Source organism: Procambarus clarkii, chromosome 24 (assembly GCF_040958095.1).
Source record: "Procambarus clarkii isolate CNS0578487 chromosome 24, FALCON_Pclarkii_2.0, whole genome shotgun sequence".
Lineage (NCBI taxonomy): Eukaryota > Metazoa > Arthropoda > Malacostraca > Decapoda > Cambaridae > Procambarus > Procambarus clarkii.
Window position 1 is genome coordinate 38,199,707 of NC_091173.1, and position 13,882 is coordinate 38,213,588.

The following is a 13,882-nucleotide window of genomic DNA, read 5'->3' on the forward strand; positions in this document are numbered from 1 at the left end:
GTAAAATGTTTCCTAGTGTGACAGGTTTGAGGTGGATCCCCAAGGTTGGTCATCGGTGGTGCTCGCCCACGTCTGTGTCCTCTCCTAGATGTACTCATCTAGGTGTACCTTGAGGTACTTACCTAGATGGACTCAAATAGATGTTCTCACCTAGATCAACATCTAGATGTACTCACTACACATATCTGCAGGGAGGAGCTCGGCTCCCGGTCCCACCTTCCAAACACTTAATCCTCAGCAATGACACAATTTCCACGTTTTCTTCCTCGCATACATATAATATTGTGTGTGGAGTTAGCTTCCATGGCCATCTGGTTCTGCTAATGGTGCTAGTTTGAGGCTCTCACACAACTAAACTTTCTTGGCCTCTGTGACACTCATTTGTGTCTCCACTATCCAGCTAAGTCTGACCGGTCTACTGTTCCTCGGTCTGCTGTTCCTCGGTCTGATGTTCCTCGGTCTGCTGTTCCTCGGTCTGATGTTCCTCGGTCTGCTGTTCTTCGGTCTGCTGTTCCTCAGTCTGCTGTTCCTTGGTCTGCTGTTCCTTGGTCTGATGTTCCCCGAGGTGCTGTTCCTCGGTCTCCTGTTCCTTGGTCTGCTGTTCCTCGAACTGCTGTTCCTCGATTTGCTGTTCCTCGGTCTGCTGTTCCTCGGTCTGCCTTTCTATGTTCTGTTGTTTCTCGGTCTGCTGTTCCTCAGTCTGCTGTTCCTTGGTCTACTATTCCTCAGTCTGCTGTTCTTCAGTCTGCTGTTCCTCAGTCTGCTGTTCTTCAGTCTGCTGTTCCTCAGTCTGCTGTTCCTCGGTCTACTGTTCGTCGGTCTGCTTTCCTCTGTTTACTGTTCTTCGGTCTTCTGTTTCTCGGTCTACTGTTCCTCGGTCTACTGTTCGTCGGTCTGCTGTTCCTCAGTCCACTGTTCCTCGGTCTGCTGTACCCCAATCATATGTTCAACGGTCTGCTGTTCCTCGGTCTGCTGTACCTTAGTCTGCTGTTCCTCGGTCTGCTGTACCTTAGTCTGCTGTTCTTCGGTCTGCTGTACCTTAGTCTGCTGTTCCTCGGTCTGCTATTCCTCGGTCTGCTCTTCCTAGGTCTGTTGATCCTCTGTCTGCAGTGCCTTGTCTTTTTTTCTTGTCTCGGTCTGCTGCTTCTCGGTTTGCTGTACCTTAGTCTTCTGTTCCTCTTCCCGTTGTTCGTCGGTCTCTTGTTTCACGGTCTGCTCTTCCTCGGTCTGCTCTTCAAAGGTCTCCTATTCCTCGATCTGCTGTTCCTTGGTCTGCTGATCTTAATGCTGCTGTTTCTCGGTCTGCTATTCCTCTGTTTGCTGGTCCATCATCTAATGTTCCTCTGTCTGCTGTTCCTCGTCCAGCTGCTCCTCGGTCTGCTGTTCTTCAGTCTGCTGTTCCTAGGTCTGCAGTTCATCGGTCTAATGTTCCTCGGTCTGCTGTTCGACGGTCTGCTGTTTCTCGGTCTACGGTTTGTCGGTATGAGAATACCTACACTTGCTCGCCTCCAAGTATACTGTATGAGAAGACCTACACTTTCTCTCTTCCAAGTATATTGTATGAGAACACTTACACTTGTTCGACTTCAAGTATACAAAATGAGAAGCAATACACTTGCTCGCCGGGAAGTATATTGGAGGCGAGCAAGGACACCAGGTACTTGAGGCTCATTGGACAAGCACACCTTCGTGTTTTGTGTGTGTTATTAGGTGTAATCTGTTTTACATTTTGCAAATTGCAAATTAAACCATTGTGATCTTAATTATCTCTGCCACCACGAGAATTATATTTCACTTCTGAAATCTTAAAGACTTTGCCAAATTTACCTGATTGCGAGTGTGAGATGTTATAGAGAGTTTAGTTTGTGCCTGACGACCTGCCTGTGTGCCTGACGACCTGCCAATGTGGCTGACGACCTTGCTGTGTGTTAGACGACCTGCCTGTGTGTCTGACGACCCGCCAGTGTGTCTGACGACCTGCCTGTGTGTCTGACGACCTGCCTGTGTGTCAGGCGACCTGCTTGTGTGTCAGACAACCTGCCTGTGTGGCTGACGACCTGCCTATGTGTCTGAGAACCTACCTGTGTCGCTGACAGCCTGCCTGTGTGTCTGACAACCTTCATGTGTGTCTGACAGCCAGCCTGTGTGTCTGACAACCTGCCTGTGTGTCAGACGACCTGCTTGTGTGTCATACGACCTGCCTGTGTGGCTGACGACCTGCCTATGTGTCTGAGAACCTACCTGTGTCGCTGACAGCCTGCCCGTTTGTCTGACAACCTTCATGTGTGTCTGACAGCCTGCCTGTGTGTCTGACAACCTGCCTGTGTGTCTGACAGCCTGCTTGTGTGTCTGACAGCCTGCCTTTTTGTCTGACAACCTGCATGTGTGTGTGACAGCTTGCCTGTGTGTCCGACGACCTTCCTGTGTGTCTGACGACCTGCCGCCTGTGTGTGACGACCTGCCTGTGTGTCTGACGACCTGCCGCCTGTGTGTCTGACGACGTGCCTGACGACCTGCCTTTGTGGATGACGACGTACCTGACGACCTTCCTGTGTGTCTGACGACCTGCCTGTGTGCCGTGCCTGACGACCTGCCTGTGTGTCTGACGACCTGTCTTTGTGTCTGACGACTTGCCTGTTTGTCTGACGACCTGCCTGTATGCGTAGCGACCTGCCTGTGTGTATGACGACCTCGTTGTGCGTCTGACGACCTCGTTGTGCGTCTGACGACCTGTCTGTGTGCCTGACGACCTGTCTGTGTCTCTGACGACCTGCCTGTTTTCTTGACGACTTGCTAGTGTGCTTGACGACTTGCCTCTGCTCTTGACGACCTGCCTGTGTGAAATGTTTCCTAGTGTGACAGGTTTGAGGTGGATCCCGGAGGTTGGTCAGCGATGGTGCTCGCCCACGTCTGTGTCCTCTCCTAGATGTACTCATCTAGGTGTAAAAACCTTGATGTACTTATCAAGATGGACTCAAGTAGATGTTCTCACCTAGATCAACATCTAGATGTACTCACTACACATATCTGCAGGGAGGAGCTCGGCTCCCGGTCCCACCTTCTAAACACTTAATCCTCAGCAATGACACAATTTCCACGTTTTCTTCCTCGCATACATATAATATTGTGTGTGGAGTTAGCTTTCATGGCCATCTGGTCCTGCTAATGGTGCTTGTTCGAGGCTCTCACACTGCTAAACTTTCTTGGCCTCTGTGACACTCATTTGTGTCTCCACTATCCAACTATGTCTCCCAGGTCTGCTGTTCCTCGGTCTGATGTTCCTCGGTCTGCTGTTCCTCGGTCTGCTGTTCCTTGATCTGCTGTTAATCAGTCTGCTGTTCCTTGGTCTGCTGTTCCTCGGTCTGCTGTTCCTTGGTCTGCTGTTCCTTGGTCTGCTGTTCCTCGAACTGCTGTTTCTCGATTTGCTGTTCCTCGGGGTGCTGTTCCTCGGTCTGTTGTTCCTCGGTCTGCTTTTCGACGTCCTGTTGTTTCTCGGTCTGCTGTTCCTCAGTCTGCTGTTATTCGGTCTGCTGTTCCTTGGTCTGCTGTTCCTCGAACTGCTGTTCCTCGATTTGCTGTTCCTCGGGGTGCTGTTCCTCGGTCTGTTGTTCCTCGGTCTGCTTTTCTACGTCCTGTTGTTTCTCGGTCTGCTGTTCCTCAGTCTGCTGTTCCTCAGTCTGCTGTTCCTCAGTCTGCTGTTCCTCAGTCTGCTGTTCCTCGGTTTACTGTTCGTCGGTCTGCTTTCCTCTGTTTACTGTTCTTTGCTCTGCTGTTCCTCGGTCTACTGTTCGTCGGTCTGCTGTTCCTCAGTCCACTGTTCCTCGGTCTGCTGTACCCCAATCATATGTTCCACGGTCTGCTGTTCCTCGGTCTGATGTACCTTAGTCTGCTGTTCCTCGGTCTGCTGTACCTTAGTCTGCAGTTCCTCGGTCTGCTCTTCCTAGGTCTGTTGATCCTCGGTCATCAGTGCCTTGTCTTTCTGTTCCTCGGTCATCAGTGCCTTGTCTTTCTGTTCCTCGGTCATCAGTGCCTTGTCTTTCTGTTCCTCGGTCTGCTGCTTCTCGGTTTGCTGTACCTTAGTCTTCTGTTCCTCTTCCCGTTGTTCCTCGGTCTCTTGTTTCACGGTCTGCTCTATCTTGGTCTGCTCTTCAAAGGTCTGTAGTTCCTCGATCTGCTGATCCTCGGTCTGCTGTTCCTCGGTCTGCTGTCCCTAATGCTGCTGTTTCTCGGTCTGCTATTCCTCTGTTTGCTGGTCCATCGTGTGATGTACCTCGGTCTGCTGTTCCCCGTCCTTTTGTTCCTCTGTCTGCTGTTCCTCGTCGAGCTGCTCCTCGGTCTGCTGTTCTTCAGTCTGCTGTTCCTAGGTCTGCAGTTCATCGGTCTGATGTTCCTAGGTCTGCTGTTCGACGGTCTGCTGTTTCTCGGTCTACGGTTTGTCGGTATGAGAATACATACACTTTCTCGCCTCCAAGTATACTGTATGAGAAGACCTACACATGTTCGCCTCCAAGTATACTGTATGAGAACACTTACACTTGTTCGACTTCTAGTATACAAAATAGGGAGCAATACACTTGCTCGCCGGGAAGTATATTGGAGGCGAGCAAGGACACCAGGTACTTGAGGCTCAGTGGACAAGCACACCTTCGTGTTGTGTGTGTGTTATTTGGTGTAATCTGTTTGACATTTTGCAATATGCAAATTAAACCATTGTGATCTTAATTATCTCTCCCACCACGAGAATTATATTTCACTTCTTCTGAAATCTGAGAGACTTTGCCAAATTTACCTGATTGCGAGTGTGAGTTGTTATAGAGAGTTTAGTTTGTCCCTGACGACCTACCTGTGTGCCTGACGACCTGCCAATGTGGCTGACGACCTGCCTGTGTGTCTGACGACCTGCCTGTGTGTCTGACGACCTGCCTGTGTGTCTGACGACCTGCCAGTGTGTCTGACGACCTGCCAGTGTGTCTGACGACCTGCCAGTGTGTCTGACGACCTGCCTGTGTGTCTGACGACCTACCTGTGTGCTTGACGACCTGCCAATGTGGCTGACGACCTGCCTGTATGTCTGACGACCTGCTTGTGTGTCTGACGACTTGCCTGTGTGTTAGGCGACCTTCCTGTGTGTCTGACAGCCTGCCTGTGTGTCTGACAACCTGCCTGTGTGTCTGACGACCTGCCTGTGTGTCAGGCGACCTGCTTGTGTGTCAGACGACCTGCTTGTGTGGCTGACGACCTGCCTATGTTTCTGAGAACATACCTGTGTCACTGATAGCCTGCCTGTGTGTCTGACAACCTTCATGTGTGTCTGACAGCCTGCCTGTGTGTCTGACAACCTGCCTGTGTGTCTGACAGCCTGCTTGTGTGTCTGACAGCCTGACTGTGTGTCTGACAACCTCATGTGTGTGTCACAGCATGCCTGTGTGTCCGACGACCTGCCAGTGTGTCTGACGACGTGCCTGACGACCTGCCTGTTTGGCTGACGACCTGCTTCTGTGTCTGACGACCTGCCTGTGTTGCTGACGTCGTACCTGTGTGTCTTATGACCTGCCTTTGAGTCTGACGACCTGCCTGTTTGTCTGACGAACTGCCTGTGTGTCTGACGACCTGCCTGTGTGTCTGACGACCTGCCTGTGTGTGTGTGACGACCTGCCTGTGTGTATGACGACCTGCCGCCTGTGTGTCTGACGACCTGCCGCCTGTGTGTCTGACGACCTGCCTGTGTGTCTGACGACGTGCTTGACGACCTTCCTGTGTGTCAGACGACTTGCCTGTGTGCCGCGCCTGACGACCTGCCTGTGTGTCTGACGACCTGTCTTTGTGTTTGACGACCTGTTTTTGTGTCTAACGACCTGCCTGATTGTCTTACGACCTGCCTGTATGCCCGACGACCTGCCTGTGTGTCTGACGACCTGCCAGTGTGTCAGGCGACCTGCCTGTGTGTCAGGCGACCTGCTTGTGTGTCAGACGACCTGCCTGTGTGGATGACGACCTGCCTATGTGTCTGAGAACCTACCTGTGTCGCTGACAGCCTGCCTGTGTGTCTGACAACCTTCATGTGAGTCTGACAGCCTGCCTGTGTGTCTGACAGCCTGCCTGTGTACCTGACAACCTGCCTGTGTGTCTGACAACCTGCCTCTGCGTCTGACAACCTTCCTGTGTGTCTGAAAGCCTGCCTGTATGTCTGACAGCCTGCCTGTATGTCTGACGACCTGCCTGTGTGTCTGGGAACCTGCCTGTGTGTCTGACAGGCTGCCTGTGTGTCTGAGAACCTACCTGTGTGTCTGACGACCTTCCTGTGAGTCTGACGACCTGCCTGAGTGCTTGACGACCTGCCTGTGTGACTGACGAGCTGCATGTGTGCCTGACGACCTACTTGTGTGTCTGACGACCTGCTTGTTTGTCTGACGACCTGCCTGTGTGTCTGATGACCTGTCCGTGTGCCTGACGTCATGCTTGTGTGCCTGACGACCTGCCTGTGTGTCTGACGACCTGCCTGTGTGTTTGACGACCTGCCTATGTGGCTGACGACCTGTCTGTGTGTCTGACGACCTGCCTGTGTGTCTGAGAAACTGGCTGTATGTCTGACAGCCTTGCTTGTGTGTCTGACAACCTGCCTGTGTGCTGACGACCTGCTTGTGTGTCTGACAGCCTGCCTGTGTGTCTGCCATCGTGCCTGTGTCATTGACGACCTGCCCGTGCGCTTGACGACCTGCCTGTGTGCCTGACGACCTGCCTGTGTGTCTGACGACCTGCCTGTGTTCTTGGCGACTTTCTTGTGTGCCTTACGACCTGCCTGTGTACCTTACGTCCTGCCTGTGCGCTTGACGACCTGCCTGTGTTGAATGTTTCCTAGAGTGACAGTTTGGAGGTGATCCCCAAGGTTAGTCATCGATGGTGCTCGCCCACGCCTGTGTCCTCTCCTAGATATACTCACCTAGATGCTATCTACAAAATGTACTCATGTACACGCTCTCTCCTAGATGTACTCATCTAGTTGTACTCATATAGATGTACTTCTCAAGATGTACCCAACTACATGTACTTACCTACCATGTACTCATCTATAAATTCTCACCTATATGTACTCGTCCAGATGTACTGATATAGATGAATTCATCTACATGTACTCATGTAGATATGCTCATCTAGATGGGCTAAGCTCGATGTTCTCACCAATATGTATTTGCAGGGAGGAGCTCGGCTCCCGGTCCCACCTTCTAAACACTTAAGCCTCAGCAATGACACAATTTCCACGTTTTCTTCCTCGCATACATATAATATTGTGTGTGGAGTTAGCTTCCATGGCCATCTGGTCCTGCTAATGGTGCTTGTTCGAGACTCTCACACTGCTAAACTTTCTTGGCCTCTGTGACACTCATTTGTGTCTCCACTATCCAACTATGTCTCCCAGGTCTGCTGTTCCTCAGTCTGCTGTTCCACGGTCTGCTGTTCCTCGGTCTGCTGTTCCTCGGTCAGCTCATCCTTGGTCAGTTGTTCTTTGATCTGCTGTTCATTGGTCTACTGTTCCTCTGTCTGCTGTTCCTCGGTGTCTGTTCCTCGCTCTGCTGTTCCTCGGTCTGCTGTTCATCGGTCTGTTGTTCCTCGGTCTGCAGATCCGCGGTCTGCTGTTCCTCGGGCTGCTGTTCCTCGGTCTGCAGATCCGCGGTCTGCTGTTCCTCGGTCAGCTGTTCCTCGGTCTGCTGTTCATCGGTCAGTTGTTCCTCGGTCTGCTGTTCCTCGGGCTGCTCATCCTTGGTCAGTTGTTCTTTGATCTGCTGTTCATTGGTCTACTGTTCCTCTGTCTGCTGTTCCTCGGTGTCTGTTCCTCGCTCTGCTGTTCCTCGGTCTGCTGTTCGTCACCCTGTTGTTTCTCTGTCTGCTGTCTCTCGGTCTTTCGTTCCTCGTTCTGCTGTTTCTCGGTTTCCTATTCCTCGGTCTGCGGTTCGTCGGTCTATTGGTCCTCGGTCTGCTGTTCCACGGTCTGCTGTTCCCTGGTCTGCTGTTCCTCGGTCTGCTGTTCCTCGGTCTACTGTTTCTCGGTCTGATTTCCTCGGTCCACTGTTCGTCGGTCTGCTGTTCCTCGGGCTGATTTTCCCCGCTCTGATGTTCCTCGGTCTACTGTTCCTAATTCTGCTGTTCCTCGATCTCCTGTTTCTCGGTCTGCTGTTCCTCAGTCTTCTGTTCTGTTCCTCAGGAACGGTCTTCTGCTCCTTTGTCTGATGTTCCTCGGTCTGCTGTTCCTCGTCCTGATGTTCCTCGGTCTGCTGTTCCTCGGTCTGCTGTTCCTCGGTCTGCTGTTCCCCGTCCTGATGTTCCTCGGTCTACTGTTCCTGGGTTTGCTGTTCCCCGGTCTTATGTTCCTCTGTCTGCTGTACCTTAGTCTGCTGTTCCTCTTCCCTTTGTTCGTTAGTCTCCTGTTTCACCGTCTGCTCTTCCTCGGTCTGCTCTTCCTAGGTCTGCTGTTCCTCGATCTACTGATCCTAGGTCTGCTGTTCCTCGATCTGCTGATCCTCGGTCCGCTGTTGTAATGCTGCTGTTCCTCGGTCTGCTGTTCCTCGGTCTGCTTTTCCCCGGTCTACTGTTCCTCGGTCTGCTGGTCCATGGTCTGACGTTCCTCGGTCTGCGGTTCCTTGGTCTGATGCTCCTCAGCCCGCTGTTCCCCGTTCTGCTGTTTCTCGGTTTGCTGTTCCTCGTGCTGATATTCCTCGGTCTGCTGTTCCTCGTGCTGATATTCCTCGGTCTGCTGTTCCTCGTGCTGATATTCCTCGGTCTGCTGTTCCTCGTGCTGATATTCCTCGGTCTGCTGTTCCTCGTGCTGATATTCCTCGGTCTGCTGTTCGTCATTCTGCTGCTTCTCATTTTGCTATTCCTGGCTTTGAACATTGCTAATTTTCATATTTTGTTATTTCTTATTAGAGTCCTAAAAGTAGTTTTCAAGTAAATTGTTTCATTTTCTCGTCATGTTGGGTAAGATCCAGTTCTCGCAGTATTAGGTTCAAATGACTCCATGGACTCCAGGAGGGGGGTTCAACCGTCGACAGTAGTAGCAATCCTTTAGATTTCCACCCCTGGAGTTGTAAATTGACGAAAAGTCGGATTGGGTGACTTTCTATTGGCGTTTATGTCGTATGCCTTCGAAAATGACTGGTCAACTGCCACGTCACTCACCCAGTTAAGGTGATGTTCGAAGGGAAACGAGGTGCGAAGGTTACGACTGCCTACAAGACCAGGACCCAACAATGGCTTACACTTGAATGATGAGGAAACTGTAACGATGTTCTGGGGAGGTGTTGTACCTGGCTGTGATGAAGTTTGCTCAGGTCCACCAAGAATACGAGGAAGAACTTCTCAATTGGGCGGAGAGTTCAACTTTTGGCACATCAGACCTTCAAGAATGAGCTCTTTGGCTAATTGAACAGATGCTACCTTGCGTTATGGCCAGAGTTGTATGATAGAACAATTCGCTGAGCATTTTTCCAACAGTAAATTTAGACCCAATGGAGATGTGACTGAACGGGCACAAACTTTTCAGCCCACTGTAATTTTTATTTATGGACGCAGAAGATCCCCTAAGCATAACTCGACCCAGAATAACTTCTGAGGACCGACTAAGCAATTGAATGCTATTGGAAAATTCACTCAATACAAAACAGCTCCCACGAAGGAATATTTCTTTCAGTACCCGACGTAGTACCAAGATATCTCCAGGTGCATGGCTGGCCACTAACCCTTCCATTCGGGAGAACGCCCTCGCACTGTTATGAACCCAGGTAGCCTGGAGGAACGAGTCTACCTGATGAGAGTTATCCTGCTTACCTGACCATAAATTAAGAGGTCAGTGAGATAGTATGGTAAGGTAATTATCAGAAGAATACACCAAACCGGGAAGGCTATGTAGCACCATCAAAGTGCAAAATAATCAGAGGGCTCTAAATATCACCAAGAATGTCAATTCGAGAATAAAAACGCATAAGGCGAACGATATCAAAAGTATCCGATTCGCCTAGAAGTCTATCGAGGGACAAGTGACCGCGAGGGCGGTCGGAAAGCAAGACACACGCTCGTCCTGGAAATCAGGACATTCAATAAGGATATGCACAACTGTAAGAGAGACAACGCAATTTGGACAATAAGGAGCAGGGCGGCGCTCCATTAAGTGACCGCGGGTTAAGCGAGTATGGCCAATTCGCAGCCTTGCCAAAGCAGTTTCCAACCACCGGTTACGGTGGTAGGAGGACGGCCACGGGGGGACACTACGTTTGAGAGTACGCAGCTTGTTACTAACTACGAACGACCAACAACCCTGCCAACGGGCAAGGATGGAGGAATGAATAACAGGATAAAAGTCTGAATAAGGAATACCTTTACGGGAGATGGGACAAGAATGGATAGCATCCCTAGCGGCAGCATCCGCACGCTCATTTAAAGAAACACCAATATGGCTGGGAATCCAGCAAAACTCTACTGATTTAAATTTACTAGAAATAAGAAACAGCCAATGTTGAATCTCAACGACCACCGGATGGACAGGATTAAAGGACTCTAGAGCCATGAGGGCACTACGAGAGTCAACTACAACCACAATGGAGGAATGACAATGAGAAAGCAAGAGACAGAGAGCATAGAGAATAGCATAAAGTTCTGCTGCGAAGACGCTAGCCTCCGAAGGGAGGCGACACATATAAGTGCAGTCTGGAAAAACAACAGACTAGCCCACACCGTCCGCAGACTTAGACCCATCGCTGAAGATGGAAGTAGAGTGGGAGTGCAAAGAAAAGTGCTCAAGGAAGAGGCGTTTCAGAATCAAAGGAGAGGTAAAGGTTTTAGTGATACGAGTCAAGGACGTACAAAACTTGGGAAGGGGGACTCTCCACGGAGGCAAGGAAGGAACAATACAAGGAGAAACATTAGAAATATGAACAGAAAGAGAATCCTGTAAGCGAGATAACCGGACAGAAAGAGGGAGACGATGAAGAGGAACAGGAACCGCAGGAGGGGTAAAAGTTAAAGCACGACAGAGGCGAGAGGAAGGATGTTGTAAGGACCGCGCAAGATAGCGAAGACAGTAGCAATCACGGCGGTCCTGAAGAGAGAGGAAGCCAGTGTCAACATACAAACTGAGGGCGGGAGTCGAGCGAAAGGCACCAGAGCTGAGACGCAACCCAGTATAGTGCAAAGCATCAAGACAGCAAAGAGTGGAAGGAGAAGCAGAACATGAGGGGCAACCATAATCGAGTTTAGACAGGACGAGAAAGGAGTGCAAATGGAGGAGTGTGCGCCTATCTGCTCCCCAGGAAGTATGGACAAAACATTAATGAGGTTAAGGGCCTTAGAGCATTCAACTCGGAGATATGGGCTGACCACGACAAACGAATCCCTGTACACAAGGGATTCGTTTATAAACCCTTATAGGATTCGTTTATAAACGTTTATAGACCATAAAGTGACAAAGTGGGACGAAGAACTACATGCTTCCGAGTAAAAGTCATGGCACAAGTCTTAGACGTAGAGAACTTGAAGCCATGATCGGTGACCCAAGACGACATGGCATCATTCGCAAGTTGAAGCCGCCGTTGAAGAAAAGGCGAATCACCACCCTGACAGCAAAGGGTAAGATCATCAACACAGAGAGCAGAGAAGACGCCAGAAGGAAGCGAGGAAAGAAGACAGTTGAGGGCAACTAGAAAAAGAGCAGTGCTCAGAACACTACCCTGTGTGGGGTACACCCTCATACTGCCGAAAAAGGGCAGAGAGAGTGGTACCAAGCAGCACACGAAAGGAACGACGAGAGAGGAAACTCTGGAGGAAGAGAGGGAGATTCCAACGAAGGCCAAAGGAATCAAGTTAAGACAGAATATGATACCGCCAAGTAGTGTCGTAAGCCTTTTCCAGGTCAAAAAAGGATGGGAACGATGGAGGTCTTCGCAGCAAAAGCAGTACGAATATAGACCTCCAAGCTCACCAGGACATCCGTTGTGCTGCAGCACTTGCGAAAACCAAATTGAGAAGGAGAGAGGTGGTGATAGTGTTCTAAGAACCACATCAAACGAACGTTAACCATATGTTCAAAGAGCTTGCCGACACAACTCGTGAGGGCAATAGGGCGGAAGTCCTTGGGGGATGACCCGAGAGACCCTGGTTTCCGAACCGGGAGGACAACAGCATCGAGCCAGTCTTCAGGGACTGACGAGGACTCCCAGACCCGATTGTACTGATTCAGTAAATACTGAGACGTGCACGGAGGGAGATGACGAAGCATTTCCCGCCGCCGTAGAACCGCAAAGGGCTAAGGCAGACTGAAGCTCAGAGAGAGAGAGAGAAGGGATCATTATAGGGAAGGCGAAGATAAGTACAGAAATTTAAAAGACGAGATTCAAGAATAGGCTTATGAAGAAGGAAGGATTGGGAAAGATGAGAACCAGAACGGATGAAAAATGGGAACCCAGTTCGGTCGCGACATGCAACGGGTCCGCCACAAGAGCACCATGGAGGCAAAGAACAGGCGAGACATCGGGAACGAACTTACCTGCAATCTTGCAGATACGCTTCCAGACTAGTGGTAGAGGAGTTTCGGACGTAACGTTGGAGACATAAGACATCCAGCAAGCACGTTGTGAGAGTTTGAGTTTGTAAACTTGTGAGAAGTTTTGGAATAAATTGAAATTGGTATAAGGAATTTTAGCTCTGAAAATTTCTAAGAATTTTCTTTATTCTTTAACCTTTATTCCTGTCGTGGTATTCAACTAGGTCGCCTGAGGAAGGACTTGCTCAGCTAACAAACCAGTGTAGTAAACAGCTCATTCCTCACTTTGGGACCATGTATGAACAATTGACTAGGCGCGAGCAAACGCCGAGACCCCAATGAAAATTGAAATCCCCCCCACTTAGGCCGCCGACCATCGCCAATCGCCGAAGCGAATCTAACGAGTAGGTCACGGGCTCTCACAACAATAATTTATTGTTGTGTGGTGCCGTATATTTGATCCAAAGCTCACAAAATTAGTCTCAATTTTATTAGTCGAGTGTGAAGAACATTTGCATAACAATAATAATGTGTGGGGGTGTAACGAAAAGACAGTGTTAACCATAACAACTTAGTTTATTCAATAAAGTACTAACTACTACAACAAAACAAAAGAAATGTCAATGACGTTACTCGAAATCCTTCCTGTGACACTATCAATGACAGCTAGACTCCAGCCCCTCGGACTGCATAATGAACTAACTCGAACATAAGCGTGAACACAGAGGAATCAACAAGAAACAAGAACTAACAGATCTATAATCACAATTACAACAAATGACACAGTAGGTTCTGAAATACGTCTCCAGTAACCTCCTAACTGTTCTACGCCTCAGTGCAGTCTACTCCTGCAACAGCGGTTGCAATGCAATCAAATCAGTAGTCTTTCAATGACAACAATAACTAATGGGTTCACTGGCAACTCCAGCACCCTTCCTCAAATTAATCCTTACGTTAACACTCCGTCCCACGGACGATCAACAATCAATAACAATTGATTTACGTTAATAACACAATAACATTTACGTTAATAACAAGGTAACATTTACGTTAAATTAATAACTCTTACAACTGTCACTAGTAACGCGGAAATTACACAACACTCTACCCGTCGAGCATTCAGTGAGAAAATCCCATTAATCCCTGTACTACCAGACAGCTGACTAATCTCTTTACTAGTTACGTTAATTTACGTTAATCGGTTACTAATCACTCAGCGATGGTAAACTCTGATTTACAATGTCCAAAGTGCAAGAGAACGGTAATCACTCGTGATTACCTTTAGAGTAATTAATTACTATCCTCAAGATCAATAATTAAACAATTAAAATACGCAACCTTTCACACTGGCTC

General features: G+C 49.4%; 3 protein-coding genes across 3 annotated transcripts; all 3 read right to left on the bottom strand.

Annotated features, from left to right (window-relative positions):
- Nucleotides 1-415: 415 nt before the first annotated feature.
- LOC138368027 (octapeptide-repeat protein T2-like) lies at nucleotides 416-2,936 on the bottom strand. Its single transcript, XM_069330322.1, has 2 exons — nucleotides 2,538-2,936; nucleotides 416-715 (listed from the first exon to the last, which is right to left on the bottom strand). Exons 1-2 carry the CDS (start codon nucleotides 2,934-2,936, stop codon nucleotides 416-418), a joined length of 699 nt encoding a protein of 232 aa, XP_069186423.1.
- A 387-nt stretch (nucleotides 2,937-3,323) lies between these two features.
- LOC138368028 (putative cyclin-dependent serine/threonine-protein kinase DDB_G0272797/DDB_G0274007) lies at nucleotides 3,324-6,457 on the bottom strand. Its single transcript, XM_069330323.1, has 3 exons — nucleotides 6,353-6,457; nucleotides 3,971-4,204; nucleotides 3,324-3,512 (listed from the first exon to the last, which is right to left on the bottom strand). Exons 1-3 carry the CDS (start codon nucleotides 6,455-6,457, stop codon nucleotides 3,324-3,326), a joined length of 528 nt encoding a protein of 175 aa, XP_069186424.1.
- Nucleotides 6,458-7,493: 1,036 nt separating this feature from the next.
- On the bottom strand, nucleotides 7,494-12,605 carry LOC138368029 (transcription factor SPT20 homolog). Its single transcript, XM_069330324.1, has 4 exons — nucleotides 12,533-12,605; nucleotides 9,175-9,350; nucleotides 8,617-8,869; nucleotides 7,494-7,771 (listed from the first exon to the last, which is right to left on the bottom strand). Exons 1-4 carry the CDS (start codon nucleotides 12,603-12,605, stop codon nucleotides 7,494-7,496), a joined length of 780 nt encoding a protein of 259 aa, XP_069186425.1.
- Between the last annotated feature and the right edge of the window lie 1,277 nt (nucleotides 12,606-13,882).

Excerpts from the sequence above, each read along its gene's own strand:
- LOC138368027 (XM_069330322.1), bottom strand. The coding sequence starts at position 2,936 with ATGAGTACATCTAGGAGAGGACACAGACGTGGGCGAGCACCATCGCTG. Across the intron at positions 716-2,537 it reads ACACACAGGAAGGTCGTCAG|ACCAAGGAACAGCAGACTGA; the intron begins GTACGTCGTCAT and ends GAGGAATAGTAG.
- LOC138368028 (XM_069330323.1), bottom strand. The coding sequence starts at position 6,457 with ATGACGTCAGGCACACGGACAGGTCATCAGACACACAGGCAGGTCGTC. Across the intron at positions 4,205-6,352 it reads GTCAGGCACACATGCAGCTC|CAGACCGAGGAACAGCAGAC; the intron begins GTCAGTCACACA and ends CATTAGGGACAG. Across the intron at positions 3,513-3,970 it reads CCGAGGAACAGAAAGACAAG|ACTGAGGAACAGCAGACCGA; the intron begins GCACTGATGACC and ends GAATAACAGCAG.
- LOC138368029 (XM_069330324.1), bottom strand. The coding sequence starts at position 12,605 with ATGTCTTATGTCTCCAACGTTACGTCCGAAACTCCTCTACCACTAGTC. Across the intron at positions 9,351-12,532 it reads GCGTATCTGCAAGATTGCAG|TTCTTCCTCGTATTCTTGGT; the intron begins GTAAGTTCGTTC and ends CCAATTGAGAAG. Across the intron at positions 8,870-9,174 it reads TCGAACATCACCTTAACTGG|CAAAATGAGAAGCAGCAGAA; the intron begins GTGAGTGACGTG and ends AGCCAGGAATAG.